This window comes from Erigeron canadensis, chromosome 3 (genome assembly GCF_010389155.1).
Source record: "Erigeron canadensis isolate Cc75 chromosome 3, C_canadensis_v1, whole genome shotgun sequence".
Classification (NCBI taxonomy): domain Eukaryota; kingdom Viridiplantae; phylum Streptophyta; class Magnoliopsida; order Asterales; family Asteraceae; genus Erigeron; species Erigeron canadensis.
In genome coordinates this window covers 28,452,649-28,470,585 of record NC_057763.1, presented here as the reverse complement: position 1 = coordinate 28,470,585, position 17,937 = coordinate 28,452,649, and the positions used below count along the sequence as shown (strand labels likewise).

The window sequence follows — 17,937 nt, the reverse complement described above, 5'->3', positions numbered from 1 at the left end:
CTGAGAGAAAGAGTAAACCGACTATTGTATGATTTAGTAGTTGTTGTCACACAGTAATTAAACTGACAACTAAATTTAGAAACAAGTTCTGGTCGTGAGTAGACTATCAGAGAGTGTTCATGACGGTTGCTCCATGTCCGTGATTAATTGTTCATACTTTTTAAGTCGAACTGAAACTACATTCCTAATGGCTAATGCTATAAAACAGTACTGCTACAGAAAGAAGACAATTAAGTAACTTTAACGGATAACTTGGCACATATCTTTTTTTAGTTTTCATAAGTCATTTCGTTTTCTTCAACACCTAATTACAAATCAACCAACATATGTGCCACAAAACGAGCAAAGTCCAATTATTTGACATGTTCATTTCTCTTGCAGCTTCCAAAACCAATAACCCCTAAATACCACTCATATATTACTACTTCCGATCTTCAAAGAAATGATCGATAAGCATTAACAGTTGTGATTAAATCCATCACCGATCAACCTCAAATCAATATAGTTATTACAATCACAACACTAAACAATTTTGTTCCTAACTATAAACACAAACTTCATTTCACATAACTAATGATAGATTATACAAACTCATTTCAGCAAGTAACACGTCAAATTAACGAAAGAGAATAAAAAATCGAAAGGAAGCAGTACCGGCAAACTTGAAGGCTAAATCCGATACGCAAACGATAACCGATTGCGATATCTCCATGTTATTCTGTTTAGCTGTATCCAAACACACACACACAATTAGTAATCAATTACTTTATTCGAAAAATTAAACGAAATGTATTCAACTAAATAGAAATATAATATACATATATATATATATATATATATATATATAGATCTTCAGATTGAGCAATAGAGATAGTGGAAAGGCGAAAACGATCACGGAGATGATTAGTGGTTTCTTCATCTTCTTATGCTCTATTGTCTTCGCTTCCGATGTAACCGTCGTCTTAACTTGGATTCATTCAATTCGATTCAATTTTTGCTGATTTTTTAGGGTTCTAAAAATTTTGATAGCAAACCCTAGGTTTTGATTTGATTAAAATGGTGGATTTCGCGTGAAAAGAAACGGCTTTCGGAGATAAGAATCAATTAAACATGATTAATCGCGAAGTAGGCCGGATAATAGATGGCGGCCGGAGAAGAAAGGGAGGGCGAGAGAATATTAGGTTACAAAATTTTCAGATCAGGAAAGAATGAGAAATCGTAATGTGTTTGGGGGTTTTGTTCAAGTGGTAAAATGACGGATATACCCTTCCGTGTTTAAAATTGTATGTAGAGGTCAACTTTCAATCTGGACCATAGATCATGATGGATGGATGGTTAGGATTAGTTTTTTGGTTTTCACAAAAAAAAAGAGTTTGCAAATGAATGTTTCACTAAGCATATAATTAAAAAGTTTAATCTAATTAAAAAAAAGTGCAAAATTTTAAAATAATGCTACTCATATTTCACTATCATGACTTTAAGATCGTAATATTAATAATATACTATCATGTTTCAATTAATACGTTTATGATACATGTAGCTTCTATCAGTTTCCCGTTGTGAAAATACATTGAATAAATTATTCCGAAAGCTAATTTTTCTAAATTTATCGTATATATATTAATAAAGCCGTACATCGTACAAGACTTAGGACTAGTTATGATATATAACAAGCATAAAGCTGTGTCAACTGTAAATTATTTTAGGTAGTTCATTAAGTTTACTAAAAATCTATTCTTTTGGATCATATATACGTTACTACATATCTGACAAGGTAAAAATAATCTTTAGCCAATGTTTGTACCTTACACTTCTAATATTTTGATGCTTAAAATTCCACAAAGATTAACAATAACTAGCATGCAATCTTTGTAAAAGCAGGGGGTTTAAAATGACAGTTTTTACATTATTCAATGATTGTTGCCTTGTTGGTAGTGATTGTGTAACTTCATTTCTTTTAAATAGGACTAAAAGACATGATACTATGCAATATAATTAACGTTAGTCTAGGATGAAAATTACACGGTTAGTGTATACTAGCCATGGGATTTGTAGCTCCAATTCAATTTTTGAGTGGTTAAATATAAGATTTAACAATTTGTATGAAAGCATAAAGAGATAGTATAAATAATAATAATTTACAATTTGCGTCCGATTTAATCTAGCATTTTTATATTCATTTATCTTTTGTTAGTTTTTTTTTTAAAAGGTGAATTTCGTTGTAAACTTTGTGTCGCGATTCGACAGCGAGAGATCTAACATACATTGTCTTAACCGAGTCCGTGTTAGAGAGAGGTCTCTCGAAATAAAAATACCTATTTTAAATACACAATGAGGGAAAACCCCTATGATAATTAATAAGGCAATCATGTCCCTTCAAACTTAAACCTGTATATCCAAGCGTAAAAGATATGTTCTTCCAAGGGTTGAACATATGATCCTATGTAAAAGTTTGAACTTTCAAACATTGACTAAAACTCAAAGGACTATCTATTGTTAAGTTATACATTAAAAAAGTCATGAAAACGACAAGCAAGATCGCCACGTTACCTCATTTATTAAACCGCCTAGACTTCCTATAAATATGAACCACCATTACTACACTTCACAGTGTCAAATTTCTTAAAGAAATAAAAATGGAAAGTTGTGATGTAGTACTGTTAGACTTTTGGGCTAGTGTGTTTGGTATAAGGGTCAGAATTGCTTTGGCTGAAAAGGGTGTGAACTATGAGTACAAAGAACAGGACTTGGCCAATAAAAGTCAACTCCTCCTTGAGATGAACCCAGTTCACAAAAAAATTCCGGTTCTCATTCATGGTGGTAAGCCCATATGTGAATCCAACATCATTGTTCAGTATATCGACGAGGCCTGGAATGACAAGTCTTTAACCTTGTTGCCTTCTGATCCTTATCTCAAAGCTCAGGCCAGGTTTTGGGCTGACTTTATTGACAAGAAGGTACCTTATTTAATTTGTATGTTTTTATGACTTTTTCCTGCTAGAGCAATTGTTAGATCTCAAAGTTCTTAGGATTGAGGATTTATGCATGCTTTTCCACTTAACCTCACTTGTTCTAATGTCAAGAGGTTGTAAAAGTGTCCGTAACACAAATATTTTAAAACGAGCCTTTTATCGACTCAAAGTAATAATAACGACTAGCTAGATTATTATACGACGTATTATGATTTGTAAGGGTTTCGGCTATTTAAGCAGTTTTAAGTGTTTTTTGGCACTTTTAGTGGTTCCTATTTTCCATTCGGTTGCACAATATACGCCTTTATATGTTTTATTGCTATAACAATGTTTTAAAATTTTAAATTAGCTACATTGATCAGTATTTCATATTTTTTTAATCATGGCACTAATAATGAAAGCACTAATGAGTTGAACAGACCCGTAGACCGGACTACCCTTACCTTCAATTTAGTTCCACCTTCTTTTTTTTTTTTTTTAACGGCGGATGGGAAGGTCGTTCCAGCGAGCTGAGCAGTGACATCCAAACGGACAGTATGCTCAGGTTTCGAGACACTTTACACTGCTGGTACACCCAAAGGGAGCCCATTTTACGCTAAAGAGGTAAATGTCCGGGGTCAATGGGGAATACAAGATTCGATCCCATGACCTCCAAGCCAACATCACCTCTTATACTCATAAAAATTTTAAATCTGATTTTTCTGGCCCGTTACATAACAAATGAAGATTTGATCAAAAAATAATTGCTATGGCACCTCTTTTTTACTTAAAAAAAAAAGGTAATTGGATAGGAACCCCTGTAGATCTTTTGTTTATGATATTTACTTTTGTTTTGTTAATTATATAAAGTTATATGATGCTGGGAAGAGGATATCCGCTTCAAAAGGAGAAGAGCAGGAAGTTGCAAAAAAGGAATTCATAGATTTGTTGAGGGTGTTGGAAGGGCAGCTTGGTGAAAAGCAGTATTTGATCGGGGAGAGTTTTGGGTATGCAGATATCGCATTGATACCGTTTAGCTTCTGGTTTTATACACTGGAAAAGATGGCGAATATGAGTATAGAAAACGAATGTCCAAAGTTGGTTGCCTGGATTAAAAGGTGCATGGAAAGAGAGAGCGTCTCCAAGTCTATTCCTGATCCCCTTAAGTTCTACGAGTTGGCGATGGAATCACTGAAGAAACAAGGTCACTAATACTACACCGTACTGAGGTAATGAGCTAGGATAGTAAAAGTAATAAGAATAAGATACTTGGTTGTGTCTAGCTCGTATGGTTGTTTCGAACTTTCAATTTACTAGTAATTTGGTCCTAATCGAATACTTTTTGTTAAGAGTACTTGTTAATTTATAAATGTTTCAGTTAACTTACAAGTAAATTGGTCTTAATTGGAAGTAATTTGTGTTGAGTCTTATCTGTCGCAATGTGATGTTTTATTTGAGTGGTATTCGTATTCGCTATCACATTTTTGGCTCACAATTCCAATTAGTCTAGTTAACTTTACACCCTTCTACGATTAAACCATCAAACGAGAAATAAGTTCACATCTCTCTCATTAAACCATTTTACAATTTATTACTAGTATTTCTTAGTTGCACCTAGTAAGCATCATGCAATGTCGTCTTGCATAAGTTTATGTCCCAATACCGTATTCGATTATGTATGACGCAGGTTGAGATGCAGACAACTTGACCTTGTTTAAGATAAAGAGGTGCTATTAGTAGGCCCGTCTCCGAGAATGCTTTAAAAAAAAAAGGCCCAAGGCACACAAAAAAAGGCCCCCTAAAATTATAATCTAAAAATTAAAAAAAGTCAATAATATAATATAAACATAATAACAATAATTCAATAAAATAATATAACAAATAAATATGGTTAAAGATTATAAACTATAGTTTCCATGCATTCATACCTGAAAGTCAATCTAAAATAATGGAATTAAATCCAATTTTTAATTAAAATAAAGTAAAGAAACTAAAACAAATTGTTAAAAATCCCAGTGTCTTATGTTCAAAGGAAACAAATCCCATTTGTTTGGGCCTAACTATGTAATCAAACTTCGGCCTTTGTGATCTTGTTACCTCCATAAATCCAAAGCTAAAGAGTTAAGTGCTTTTGGGCCCACTTGAGTATTGGGCCCTCAGCTTGGGCTAGGCTGCCTACCCTAGGAGCCGGCTTTGGCTTTCAGGTTCCACCATAGGTAAAAAAAAAAAGACATTCATCCTTCTCGGACATGAAGATCGAGCCTTTGAATTATTCCTTCTTCTTTCCATCTCCGACCACCACCACCATCATGATTATCTCCGACCACCACCATGATCCTCCGACGATGGAGACCATCTCCGGCGAGAACTTTTAATTTATGGAAGAAATTAAGAAAAAAAAATTTATAAAAAAAAGCTAATGTAAATTAAAACAGCACTAGGAACTAACGGTAGATTTTAATTTATTTTTTTCCGTGAAATTATTGATAAAAAGCTGGACATACATATACTTATAATATTGCTTGATTCTTGGAATTTAATTTGATTTTTTTCCTTTTTTAACCAATTAACAGACACCATAAATCCATGTCAAAGTTTAATGACAAATTTTGACACCATACCACAAGTCTAGCCGTATTTAATTATTGATTAAACTAATCATAAACTTATCTATATAATTATTAAAACAGTAAGAATCCTAACATTCTGAAGCCTTCTTCCAATTTAAAACTAGCTTTAAACATTGCCACATAGGATTTTGTTTTACGTGATATCTCCATATTTTTTTGCTATATTTATCTTAAATTAAATAAATTACTAAGTTTTAAATAAGAAAAATATATTAAAATGTAGGTACGTATTTAAAAAAAAAACACCCCCTGTATTAAAATTGGATGCACTAGATCTAAATTTGGTAAAGATATATGATAAATTAATACAGTTTATTTGGTTATCTAGAATTTTGGTTCTCTTTTAACAACTAAGCTACAATATCGCTTAGTTTTGGCAAACTAAATCACGAGAAAGTCATCATTGCTAAATCAATTAATATTTTGTACGAGAAAATGATCATTAATAAATCAATTAATATTTTGTACAATTATTAACTATTTTTATGTATAGAGATCATATCATTTTATATGTAGTCATTATATAAAATTAAAAACGTCATGACAATTTTTAAAAAACTATGAAACTGCTACGCATAATACCCAATGTCATTAATAGGATTGTGCTCTAGCTAATTTTAAGTAAACTTTTAGTCATCATTAACTTTTTTTTATAACACGTCTCATCCATCATTACAAGTAAACATTTATTAATTAACATCCGCACTCTCATCCATCATTACAAATAAACATTTATTGATTAACATCCGCATATCGTGCGGGTAAAAAAAATCAAGTACTTTATATATGTTTGCGTAAGCAGTGACATCAAAATTCCAACAAAGAGTACCATGTAGAAACCTTTAGGAACTTCTTCAAACTTCTTTCAAACATTTGACTTTAGATCACTTGCCTATTAATTTACATATATAAATACCGAAAACCAACACTTGATGATCACTTCAAATTCACAGCTTCAATTCGCATTTTGTACGAATTTACAGTTATATTTCATTTGATACAAAAATAAAAATGGAGGGTTCAAAAGATGTAAGTCTGTTAGACTTTTGGGCTAGTGTTTTTGGAATGAGGGTCAGAATTGCACTTGCTGAAAAAGGTATCAATTATGAATATCATGAAGAAAGCCTTCAAAACAAAAGCTCATTGCTCCTTAAGATGAACCCGGTTCACAAGAAAATACCGGTTCTCATCCATCATGGCAAACCCGTGTGTGAATCCAACATCATTGTTCAGTATATCGATGAGGCTTGGAACGACAAGTCTCCATCCTTGTTGCCTTCTGATCCTTATCTCCGAGCTCAAGCTAGGTTCTGGGCTGATTTCGTTGACAAGAAGGTAATTAATCTAATTTATATATAACTTTAAAACCTTATTTACCATTGCAGAACACTACTCTATCCGTCCCATTTTAATTATTTTATTTTGACTTTCAAAGTCTTTTCGTTACGTAGTTGATGAAAGTATCACAGTCTTACTACTCCTAAGCTAAACGACAAACTATTTCTTTTTCACCTTTACTTTTGGTGTATAACATATAATACCTTTTTTATAACGACAAAATTGTTTCAGCAACATTTGTTCGTATATCCAATTCTAATTTCAGGTAAAGTAACCAGTATGTGAAAATCTGTTTGTCAATGATATATATTAATTTGTTATTGCTGTTTCAAAGATTTATGAAGGTGGGAAGAAGATATGGATGACATCGAAAGAAGATGATCAAGAAGTTGCAAAGAAAGAATTCGTAGATTCGTTGAAGGTGTTGGAAGGACAGCTCGGTGACAAGCCGTATTTGATTGGAGAGAGCTTTGGGTATGCCGATATCGCAATGATACCCTTCAGCTGGTGGTTTAATACATTGGAGAAGATTGCAAATATAAATTTTGAGAAAGAATGTCCAAAGCTGGTTTCTTGGGTTAAAAGGTGCATGGAAAAAGAAAGTGTCGCTAAAACTATTCCTGATCCTCAAAAGTTTTATGACCTTTTGATGGGAAGGCAGAAGAAACAAGGTCACTAGTAGCTAATTATAATTATTACTACATGATATATTCCGTGTTAAGGTTGGTAATGAGTAATCAATGTAATAAGGAAAAAAGATACTTTGATGTGTCTTTTACTGTTAGTTTGTACGTTTATTGTTTATTTGAGATGATCTATGTATCAACTTATATAAATGTGTGTCATTTGTTCATCTATATAATTATTATTAGAACAGTAGTTAACCTAGCCTTTTAAAGGTCTCTTCAAGTTTAAAACTATTTTTAAAATTTACCACATAAGTTTTTATCCTATGTGACATCTTTATAATTTTTGACAATATTTATTTCTATTTTATATATGTCTTTTACAAAATTCAAAAGAAAAAAAAATCATAAACTGTATAAACTTAAAATATACTTTTAAAACTGAAAAATATTTAGTTTTCAAAATAGTTATATTCAATCTTACGTATTATAAACTCTAACTATATCATATTTATCATTTGATATATTAATTTAGTTTTTTTTTTATTATCTTTTTCTTGGTGATCATGTAAAAGCAATTTTCTTTTTTATTTAATATAAGTTTTTTTTTTTTAAATTTTTTTATAAACATGGAGGACTTTTCTCTTTAATTTTTATATATGTTCTTATTATTATGATTAAGGTTGAAGGAAATGTTTATCAACTTAGTTGGTAAAAACCTCCATAATGCCCAATGAACATTTTGAAAATATTCAAGTGTAAACATAAATTGTTTTCATATTTATCTTTAATAACATTTTGATAGTGATATATTATACCCATATTTAACATTGTTTTATTTATATTCACGAAATTAATAAGAACAACCACATTGAACTAATTAAACAAATATTTGTTATTGTATATATCTACATCAAAACATTTAAATCAACACTAATTGAACAATAACTTATAACAATACACGTATCGCGCGGGATAAAATACCTAGTTTGTGTAAAAAACAATAATCCATAAATTAATACTTTATATAACAAACTAAATATAACTATATTTATATACTACAAAGTTTAATTAATGTACATAGAATTTATGATAACAAAAAATTTCAAGAGCAGTATTCCATACATATGACAAAAAATCATATTTTAAGCTGTGAAGTATTATTCATGAATATGAAGATATCTAGCTTACGCTGTATTAATCTAGTCTGCGCTAATTAATGAGACTCTTGCCAAATAGATCATCAATTTAAACCCTCCATGAGAAAATATATGTGGTTACCCCAAATATACCTAGGGTAGTAATTAAAATAAAAGGAAAAAAATCTTTTATCTTCAATGACCCTGATGATCAAACTTTAATCAACGGTTCAAATTTTTCTTATAAATCTTAATCGTTTCATCAAAATTAAATCTCGATGGCCATTTTAGTATTTTATTTTATCTTTTAAATCTTAATCGTTTCAAATTTTAGTATTTTATATATTTCGGATAAGATTAATGTGAGAAATATTTACGTATCAACATAAATAATTATAAGTATAATTTGATTATTCATATGTGAACGAACGTGTTCATATATACCATTCACATATAAGTTCTAATGGTTTTTCAATTCAAATGGTTCTCACATAAACCTTTTCTTATCTCACTATTTTCAGCGGGGAAGCCCTATAATTGTGTGGACAGAGCTGAAAGAGCTATTTGAGGCAGCCAAAGAAGCCGTCGGTGGTAATGGCGGAGGAAGATTGTTGCACTGATTCTAGCATTACTAAATATTGACGCAGGCTCGCTAATTAGTTAATTAATTCTTGAAAATTTTTCTCATTTTTATTAGTAACCTTAAATTTTTGTTGTTTTTCTTTTCAAAATTTATCGAAAGTTTTTGACACCACACTATATTATAGCTAATTCTGATTACGTACGTAAGCAGTGACATCAAAATTCCAATATTTGAGCAATTTGTAAAATCATTGAGTCAAACTTCTTTTGAACGTTGTCTTTCACTTCATTTAAATACCAAAGACCAACACCTGCTGTAATCACTTCAACTTCATAGCTATAATTCGCATTTAAATAAAAATGGAGGGTTTTAAAGATGTAATTCTGTTAGACTTTTGGGCCAGTATTTTTGGTATGAGGGCCAGAATTGCTCTTGCCGAAAAAGGTGTCAATTATGAATATCGTGAAGAAAACCTTCCAAACCAAAGCTCATTGCTCCTTGAGATGAACCCGGTTCACAAGAAAATACCGATTCTCATCCATCATGGCAAACCCGTGTGTGAATCCAACATCATTGTTCAATATATCGATGAGGCGTGGAACGACAAGTCTCCATCCTTGTTGCCTTCTGATCCTTATCTCCGAGCTCAAGCTAGATTTTGGGCTGATTTCATTGATAAGAAGGTAATCTAATTTGCGTATATTCAAACTTTTATTTACATCTACATATTTGATATATAATAATAATGTAACTTTTTTATGTAGTAGTAAGTGAGACACTGAAAAGTGTCGTGTTACTAACACATTTTTATTTCTTGTCATTCGTTTTGAAGAAAAGCAGTTTAACCAAAAAGTTTGGATAAAGTTTATGAGGCCTCAAACGAAATTATAGAAATGGGGTTCATACAGGGACGATACTAAGGGGGGAAAGTATTCTTAAAATTTGAATTTTGTCATGTATTTTAAATTTTTTTTATAGATTTATAAATTTTTTTTATAAATTTTAAACATTTTGCCCCCTTTTAAATTTATTTTTCACATATATATATATATACAAACTATTGTATTATAAACATAGGTGCACATGTATATATATTGCATGTGCACGGTTTTATGTTATTTCTCATTGATTCTACGTAAACTATATGTAGTAAAAATAATCATACAACTTGAGGTGAAAAATAATCATAGAAATTGTCACATCAGAACCGACCCAAAATGCATGGAATATTATATAATATGTACTATGTGTAATTAATCAGTATACTGTATACAGATTGATTACTCATAGTACATAATATAAAATATAACATTTTGGGTCAGTTCTGATGTATCAATTTTTGTCTATTCGGTTCGGCTTAATTTTTAGTTTCTTTCTCTAATTACCCCTATTTTTGGTGTATAACATACGTACAAAGCTAAACATTCATGTTCCGTATGTACAATGGATCGATTAGGTATGATATTGGGTTACACCTTTATAGGACTGCCAACCTTATTAATTTAGTTGTTTTTGTTACTTCAAAAGATCTATGAAGGTGGGAAGAAGATATGGACGACAAAAGGAGATGATCAACAAGTTGCAAAGAAAGAATTCGTAGATTCCTTGAAGGTATTGGACACACAACTCGGTGATAAGCTGTATTTGATTGGGGAGAGCTTTGGGTATGCAGACATCTCATTGATACCCTTTAGCTGGTGTTTTTATGCATTGGAGAAGATTGCGAAAATAGATTTTGAGAAAGAATGTCCAAAGCTGGTTTCTTGGGTTAAAAGGTGCATGGAAAAAGAAAGTGTCGCTAAAACACTCCCTGATCCTCAAAAGTGTTACGACCTTTTGATAGAAATGCAGAAGAATTAATTAAACAAGGTCACTAGCTAGTGATCACTAGCTTGCCTAGCTACTACGCACTACAGAATTTGTATCGCCCGAAATAACTTTTTAATATTAAAAATATTTTGTTAATTTCAGTTAAGAGACCCCATTAGAGGTGCCGGCAGACAGTTTTGTTGACTGCTGACTTTGACTTTAACATTGTCATAAGGCCATCTCGAACTATTAATTTATACCAAAGTCAGTTTTAAATAAAGTTGTCGGGCCGTTTTTACCTTTGAACGTCATTGGAGACGCCAATGTAGACTAAATCTTTTGTGGTGTGTATGGTAGTTGGGTGGGGCCTCTTACTTTGATAGTTTGATGGAAATTATCGTCACGTTTGCATGAAATATATATACTATGTATTAAAGTATGGTGGAATGTTGTTAGAAAACTACTATTAAAATTGTCACAAATAGTAATTATTTAGGCAATGATTGAAAAAAAGAAAAAAATAAATAAATTTGAGTGAGTTAAGACCGTCATTTTAAAAACAAATGGACCTGAAATTGAAGTGGAAACCTAAGTAGGATCTCCATTAGTAAATTTCGAGCTTTCAATAATAAGTCAAATGAAATGTGTGATTATTAATGTTATGTATATATATATATATTTTTCTCATAAAGTAAGAGTAACTACCAAACACACTCCTTAACACACACTTTAACACAAAGTTGCATTTTGGTAGTGTTTTCATCAGCCACATCCACTTAATTAATTATGCTTTCTTCCCCTATTAATATCTACATTGACACCAATATGTTCCTTGCCATTGCATTTCTTAATTTGTTAAGTGAAGCACACACAAAGAAATGCAGAAACAATTAAGTTTATCGATGGAAAAAGGAGACTCCAACGATCTATATGATGACGATGGAAGAATAAAGAGAACTGGTAATGACATGAAGCATGGTTATATTGTTTCTCAACGGCCAGGAATATTTACTCTTGGCCGTCGAGAAACAGTAGGCATGCATAAATAAATTAAGTTTTAAGTTATTAACTATAATTAATTTCTTTAGTAAATATGGGTTCATCAAAGTAGCTAACTTTTAAAACTATTGTGGTTTTGAAGGGACCTTAATGAGTGCAAGTGCACACATCATAACAGCAGTTATAGGATCCGGAGTGTTGTCACTAGCCTGGTGTTTTGGACAATTGGGTTGGATTGCCGGAACCGCTTCCCTTATGATCTTTGCAGTCATTACTTGGTTCACTTGCCTCTTGCTTTCAGACTGCTACAGGTCCCCTGATCCTGTAACCGGTGCAAGAAACTACAATTATATGCAAGCAGTCAAAGCTAATCTTGGTATGTCGGTTTTACATATTTATCCTTCTATTAAACAAAATTTGCGCGCTTATGCATTTATATTTATGGTATCAAAGTTGGTTCTTCTTTGTTTCCTGGAAAAATTATTGGACTCTACAGAAAATTATGCTTAATACAAACATGACTTAGAAGGTAGACAAACAAATTGACATATTTTAACTTCTTTTACACGAGGGAATAGTATTTATAAAGTTAAAAAAAGACTAACAGCTTTAGTAAGCACTTGCATATACATTATTCTATGGTGCTTTTACTCTGTTTTTTTTTTATATATTATTTAACATTCTTTCTATTAAAACACATGGGTGCTTTATAAATTAACACTTAATGTGAAACATGTTGAAGAATCTTTTAATATTCTATAGAAATAAAAAAGTATACAACCATGAAAATGGGAGCTAAGATTCTAGTTTACTGTATTATTAGATGATCATGAGTTATGACATGAGTCCACTAAAAGACTTTCACCAAACATAAGTCATATTTGTTGTCTAGTTCTCTCTAGTGGACTAAGAAGCCCCCCCATGTAATCTTAAAAAACACCATGGTCCTAAAGTTAACTATGGCTCATTCTGTCTGTGGCATCATCACTTTCCTAGAGTAAGCGCCATGAAAGTTGGTCAAAAGTAGCAAGTTTTTTTAAACAGCAAATTTTTTGTATGTTCAAAGGACAAACTTAAATGGCCTTGTTATAATATTGTATATGCTGCCCTTTTGAATATTTATGTCTTCAGATATATTTCATGAACCTAAAACATGTGTATAAAGTCCATTACCAAAATTCTCTATACATTTGATCACAGGAGGACTTCAGTACAAATTCTGCGGAATAGCTCAGTATGGAATTCTTATTGGTGCTACCATTGGATATACCATCACTGCCGCCATATCCATGGCGTAAGCTCTATAACGATATACTTACATTCTGTTGTGTATGAGTTTTAACTATTCTGACTCTTCATTTGAATTTGGCTCATCAGGGCAATTAACCGTTCAAACTGTTTCCATAAGAGCGGCCAACACAATGGGTGTCACACATTGAACAACTCGTATTTATTAATATTTGGTATTATAGAAATTGTTTTAAGCCAAATTCCAAACTTTCACAAGCTCTCACTCATCTCCATTGTCGCGACCATCATGTCGTTTACCTATGCTTCCATTGGCATTGCTCTCTCCATTGCCAAAATTGCAGGTCAGCGTCTCTACAAAGTTTGCCTTTTCTTATCGAATTACCAAATTCAGAACAAATTTAATAAATTTTATAAATAAAGATCCAGCACTTAAGATCACCTAAACTTGGGACTTATACTAAACTTGTTTCTTTCATCTGTGTTTTTTGGTCTTGTAAAGAAGGTGGGCACCCGAGAACAAGCTTAACAGGAATACCAGTTGGGAAAGATATGCCAAGTGTTGAGAAAATGTGGAGCACTTTTTCGGCCATTGGAGATATTGCTTTTGCCTATTCTTTCTGTCCGGTCCTCCTTGAGATACAGGCATCTCCCTCTTACTCTCTCTCTCGCTCTATATATATATATATATACACGCTGATTTACGTCTAGATATATTACATATATGTATGTATCAACTCTGCTAATAAAAATTTACAAATGCAGGACACACTTAGATCCAGTCCTCCGGAAAACAAAGTCATGAAAAGGGCATCTACTGTGGGGGTCTCGGCTTCCACCTTATTCTACATGATATGTGGTACACTTGGTTATGCAGCATTTGGTAACGATGCACCTGGAAATTACTTGACTGGGTTTGGATTTTATGAGCCATTTTGGCTTATTGACTTCGGTAACTTGTGCATTGTAATTCATCTTCTAGGAGCTTACCAGGTAAAGAGTTTCTAATCAAAGAAGTTAGAGGTGGTAATGTCGACTTGTTTAGTTATAAACGGGTTGGTTCGGGTCGGTCAATTCTTTAACTTTATCAGCTAAATAGAAAATGGGTCAAACAAGACAAAATTCAAAATTTTAGTTATAATGGGTACAACCTCTTAAATAGCTGTGTATTCAAGATATTTAGCATTTTTTTATTGAAATAATATTTTTTTATCATATTTTACACACTTATTTATGCTTTTTTGAAATGATATAAAAAAAATTCACATAAAAGTGTTTCAGATAGACCCATATTTTAACCCATTACCCAACCCGCCTGACTTGCCACCTCTAAATGAAAATTATTCAAAGAGAACATCCTAAACCTCATGAATTTACTTATGTAGGTGTACATCCAGCCATTCTTTGCATTCGTGGAAGACTGGAGCAAAGAAAAATGGCCTCAAAACAAATTAATAACTAGAGAATACTCGATTGGTAAATTAAAGCTAAACATCTTCAGGTTGACATGGAGGTCAACATATGTGGTTTTAGCAACACTGGTGTCCATGATCTTTCCGTTTTTCAATAGTTTTCTTGGGCTTATCGGTGCTACTACATTCTGGCCACTAACAGTTTATTTCCCAATAGAGATGTATATTTCCCAAGCAAAGATTCAAAAGAATTCTTTCACCTGGATTTGGATGAAAGTATTAAGCATGGCATGTTTGATTGTATCACTTGTTGCTGCAGCTGGTTCTATCCGAGGACTCGCTGTGTCAGTTGAGTCCTTCAAGCTGTTCCATTCGGTGTCTTAGACTCTGAAACCTTTTTTTCTTCCTTCTGTATAAAGGATATCCCAGATGTGATGTAATATGCATTTGTTAAATTCTCAAAATTTGATGCTTTTCGGTAGACTAGCATACCAAGAATTGTTGTTATTAGGAAAACACTAAGTGTGTATATCAAATTCCTTTCGATAAACTATCTTGATTGATCATCCAACTAAAATGACTCGAACCTTAATTAACTCATTTACATGATACTTAACATTATATCAAAGGTTAAATGGTTGTTGATGTTTTTTAAAATCACATTTGGGGAGGGCAAGTCTTTTGACTGGGATGCACACAGCCTAAGTGCCTAACCCGGGTATCCCAATCCCGTTTTTAAACCTTTAACGGGATTCAAACCTGAGATTTCTTATGAATTTCAAGATGTTAATCACCAGGCCACCTTGGAGGTAGGTCGTTGGCCACTCTTTAAGATGTTTTTGAAGATACATATACAATCAGAAAATTGTACTTACAAGCATTCACGAAAGAATTCTTATGACAAAGAGATTTATTATATATAAAGAACTTTTTGGAACAACGTAGTAGAATATAAGAACACTGAGAAAGCTAGTTACATTTATAATTTACTATCTTCACTTTCATGGAATGAAGTCCGTAACCAGTTACACAAACTCTTAGCACCAAACTTGCAATGTGAATGATGTAGCTGTCAAATGATGCAACTCTTCCATGCAGTATATGAGACATCTATCGACCATAGGTTTAAAATTTGCGCAGTGATTGCCGACCATAACCATAATTTTTAGAACTAAAATGAAAAGAAAAACAGAAAAGTACAACAAAATATATATGTATTTTCAAACAAGTTTACAGGAACCTGATGTGCATGAAAATTCTTACTGCACATCAATTTAACATTGGTGAAGTTTGGGACAGCGGTTCATCTTCTAGAAGAGTATATGGATCGATGTACTGAGGTAGCTGTATCAGTTTTGTGGAACCATCATGGACAAATTTTGGTCCGAAGTACTGCAGAGGCGAAACAGAAGTCAAGGATGATCGCTAGTTAAAGGGAAAAAAAAAAACTGAAGGAAAAACATCATAATGGGTCAAAAATACTTACAAGGTAAATAGCAGAGAAGAAAGCAACATTTACAAGTATCAGTGGCCAAAATGCTAGGAAGAATGTTCCTCCAAGCCTTAGCAAGATGTTAGCACGTGGAATCAAGCCCTGGAATGCAGAAAGAAGACGATGTCTTGTAAATAACAAAAAGAGGAGCAATACAAGACCGACATAATGGCTGCATTTAGTTACAAAAAAAGACTTGGTTGAAATCCTAAAGGCATCAAAAGTAAAAATATAAGAATCAACCTCAAGGCCCTCGCTGTTCAAGGCCATGGATTGCTCCCTTTGATTGAGTAGGCTTTTTTCAAGATCGTTTATTACAGTATTCCTATTTGAAATATTCCCATCGTCTTCCTTATACATACTCTCCTCATTGGAAGTCGTCCAGTTTTCATCAAGCAATGAAGTGGGAGTCATACCCCGTCGCTTCAATTCTTTCATAAATAAAGACTCTGGGGGTTCTTCACCTTATAATAACAGAAAAGAAAACATGCAAGTTTAGGTAATCAAATCAAAAACCATAAAAAAAAATATCCTCATTCAACCTAAATCGTTAACTGCCACAGGTTGTCAGAACCTTTAGAAGCATGAATGATAACAGGCAGAGTCTAACAACGTATGATTTCACAGAATGCATAGGTAAACTTTCACACTCACAGATTCCGTTTCATCAAACTAAATCTAGAATACACTTCTATATAGGTATCTGTTATCCACATTTTCAAAGTACAAATTAGATAATGGACTTCCATTTATTGTTCATAACTACTCCCAAGTAGCAACTAGGAGAGACCAAATTTGTTCTGTTTTCGGTAAAGCTATAACAATACTCTATCTGATCATGCTTTATCATCCTATACCGAGTATATTATACAACATACTCGTGCTAATTAACCTAAACACATTAACCTCTTACATGATAATAATTGTACAAAATTTTGCAAAAATACAAAGAAAGAGGGCTGGCGTTATAATAAAGGGGGTTAAGTGCATCAAAATATATGAAACGTAGCAAGTTGGACACATTCTAATGAAATGAATCCTATAATAAACATACCAACTTATTGTTTGACTGATAGCATATAAGATTACATTGGTATGACATGTTACTAACTCAGCACTATGACATGTGACCTAAATGATACACAGAAACATATTTGAATGACTTGCTAGAATCGAAGCAACGATTCTTTCAGGACAAAAATGAAAATATGTTGGCATCTTAATTTACAGTACTTTCCTTAAATAAGCAGTCCACTACCTCTGAATTTTGCAATAAGGTAACTTATAAATAGTAACTAGAAATGAACTACTGTAAATTTCTACAGCTTGAGTAAAACATAAACAATACACAAAGAAAAGTTACTATACCATTGTTTTGATTATTGCTATTATCACCATTTCGAATCGTGCAAGCAACTCTAAACATATTATTAGCTGAATTCAACTTAACCATAATTCTTGTATCAGAGCAACCAAACAGTTCATTCCTACGAAAACATGTTTGTGAACCACCCGAAAAGGGATATAAACCGGCTTTCAACATCTTAATGGAAGCCATTTGTTAATGTTCTTCAAAATTTTGATATTATAATAGGTTGTATGTTCTTGTTTTGTTGTTTGTTTATCATTTATCTTAGAAACAAGTGAAGTTGTGCAGTGAAGATGTGGAAATTCGTTCATGTGTTAGTTAATGTTGCTAAATATTTTGTG

General features: G+C 32.4%; 5 protein-coding genes across 6 annotated transcripts; 4 read left to right on the top strand and 1 right to left on the bottom strand.

Moving 5' to 3' along the window:
• The first annotated feature begins 2,623 nt into the window (after positions 1-2,623).
• LOC122593638 (probable glutathione S-transferase parC) lies at positions 2,624-4,361 on the top strand. The gene is made up of 2 exons (XM_043766064.1): positions 2,624-2,957; positions 3,822-4,361. Exons 1-2 carry the CDS (start codon positions 2,637-2,639, stop codon positions 4,161-4,163), a joined length of 663 nt encoding a protein of 220 aa, XP_043621999.1. The 5' UTR covers positions 2,624-2,636; the 3' UTR covers positions 4,164-4,361.
• A 2,150-nt stretch (positions 4,362-6,511) lies between these two features.
• LOC122593211 (probable glutathione S-transferase parC) lies at positions 6,512-7,803 on the top strand. Its single transcript, XM_043765589.1, has 2 exons — positions 6,512-6,916; positions 7,254-7,803. The coding sequence occupies exons 1-2, from the start codon at positions 6,593-6,595 to the stop codon at positions 7,596-7,598; spliced, it is 669 nt and encodes a 222-aa protein (XP_043621524.1). The 5' UTR covers positions 6,512-6,592; the 3' UTR covers positions 7,599-7,803.
• Positions 7,804-9,572: 1,769 nt separating this feature from the next.
• Positions 9,573-11,237, top strand: LOC122593212 (probable glutathione S-transferase). Its single transcript, XM_043765590.1, has 2 exons — positions 9,573-9,950; positions 10,795-11,237. The coding sequence occupies exons 1-2, from the start codon at positions 9,627-9,629 to the stop codon at positions 11,125-11,127; spliced, it is 657 nt and encodes a 218-aa protein (XP_043621525.1). The 5' UTR covers positions 9,573-9,626; the 3' UTR covers positions 11,128-11,237.
• Positions 11,238-11,337: 100 nt separating this feature from the next.
• LOC122593210 (amino acid permease 6-like) lies at positions 11,338-15,230 on the top strand. Its single transcript, XM_043765588.1, has 7 exons — positions 11,338-12,036; positions 12,218-12,451; positions 13,276-13,369; positions 13,453-13,667; positions 13,826-13,968; positions 14,089-14,316; positions 14,709-15,230. Exons 1-7 carry the CDS (start codon positions 11,955-11,957, stop codon positions 15,117-15,119), a joined length of 1,407 nt encoding a protein of 468 aa, XP_043621523.1. The 5' UTR covers positions 11,338-11,954; the 3' UTR covers positions 15,120-15,230.
• Positions 15,231-15,633: 403 nt separating this feature from the next.
• Positions 15,634-17,937, bottom strand: LOC122593213. 2 transcript variants are annotated; one of them, XM_043765592.1, is made up of 4 exons: positions 17,596-17,937; positions 16,471-16,685; positions 16,222-16,329; positions 15,634-16,127 (listed from the first exon to the last, which is right to left on the bottom strand). In XM_043765592.1, the coding sequence occupies exons 1-4, from the start codon at positions 17,783-17,785 to the stop codon at positions 16,005-16,007; spliced, it is 636 nt and encodes a 211-aa protein (XP_043621527.1). In that variant the 5' UTR covers positions 17,786-17,937; the 3' UTR covers positions 15,634-16,004. The 2 variants fall into 2 exon arrangements, with proteins under 2 accessions (XP_043621527.1, XP_043621526.1); XM_043765591.1 differs by having other exon boundaries at positions 16,471-16,691; positions 17,596-17,933.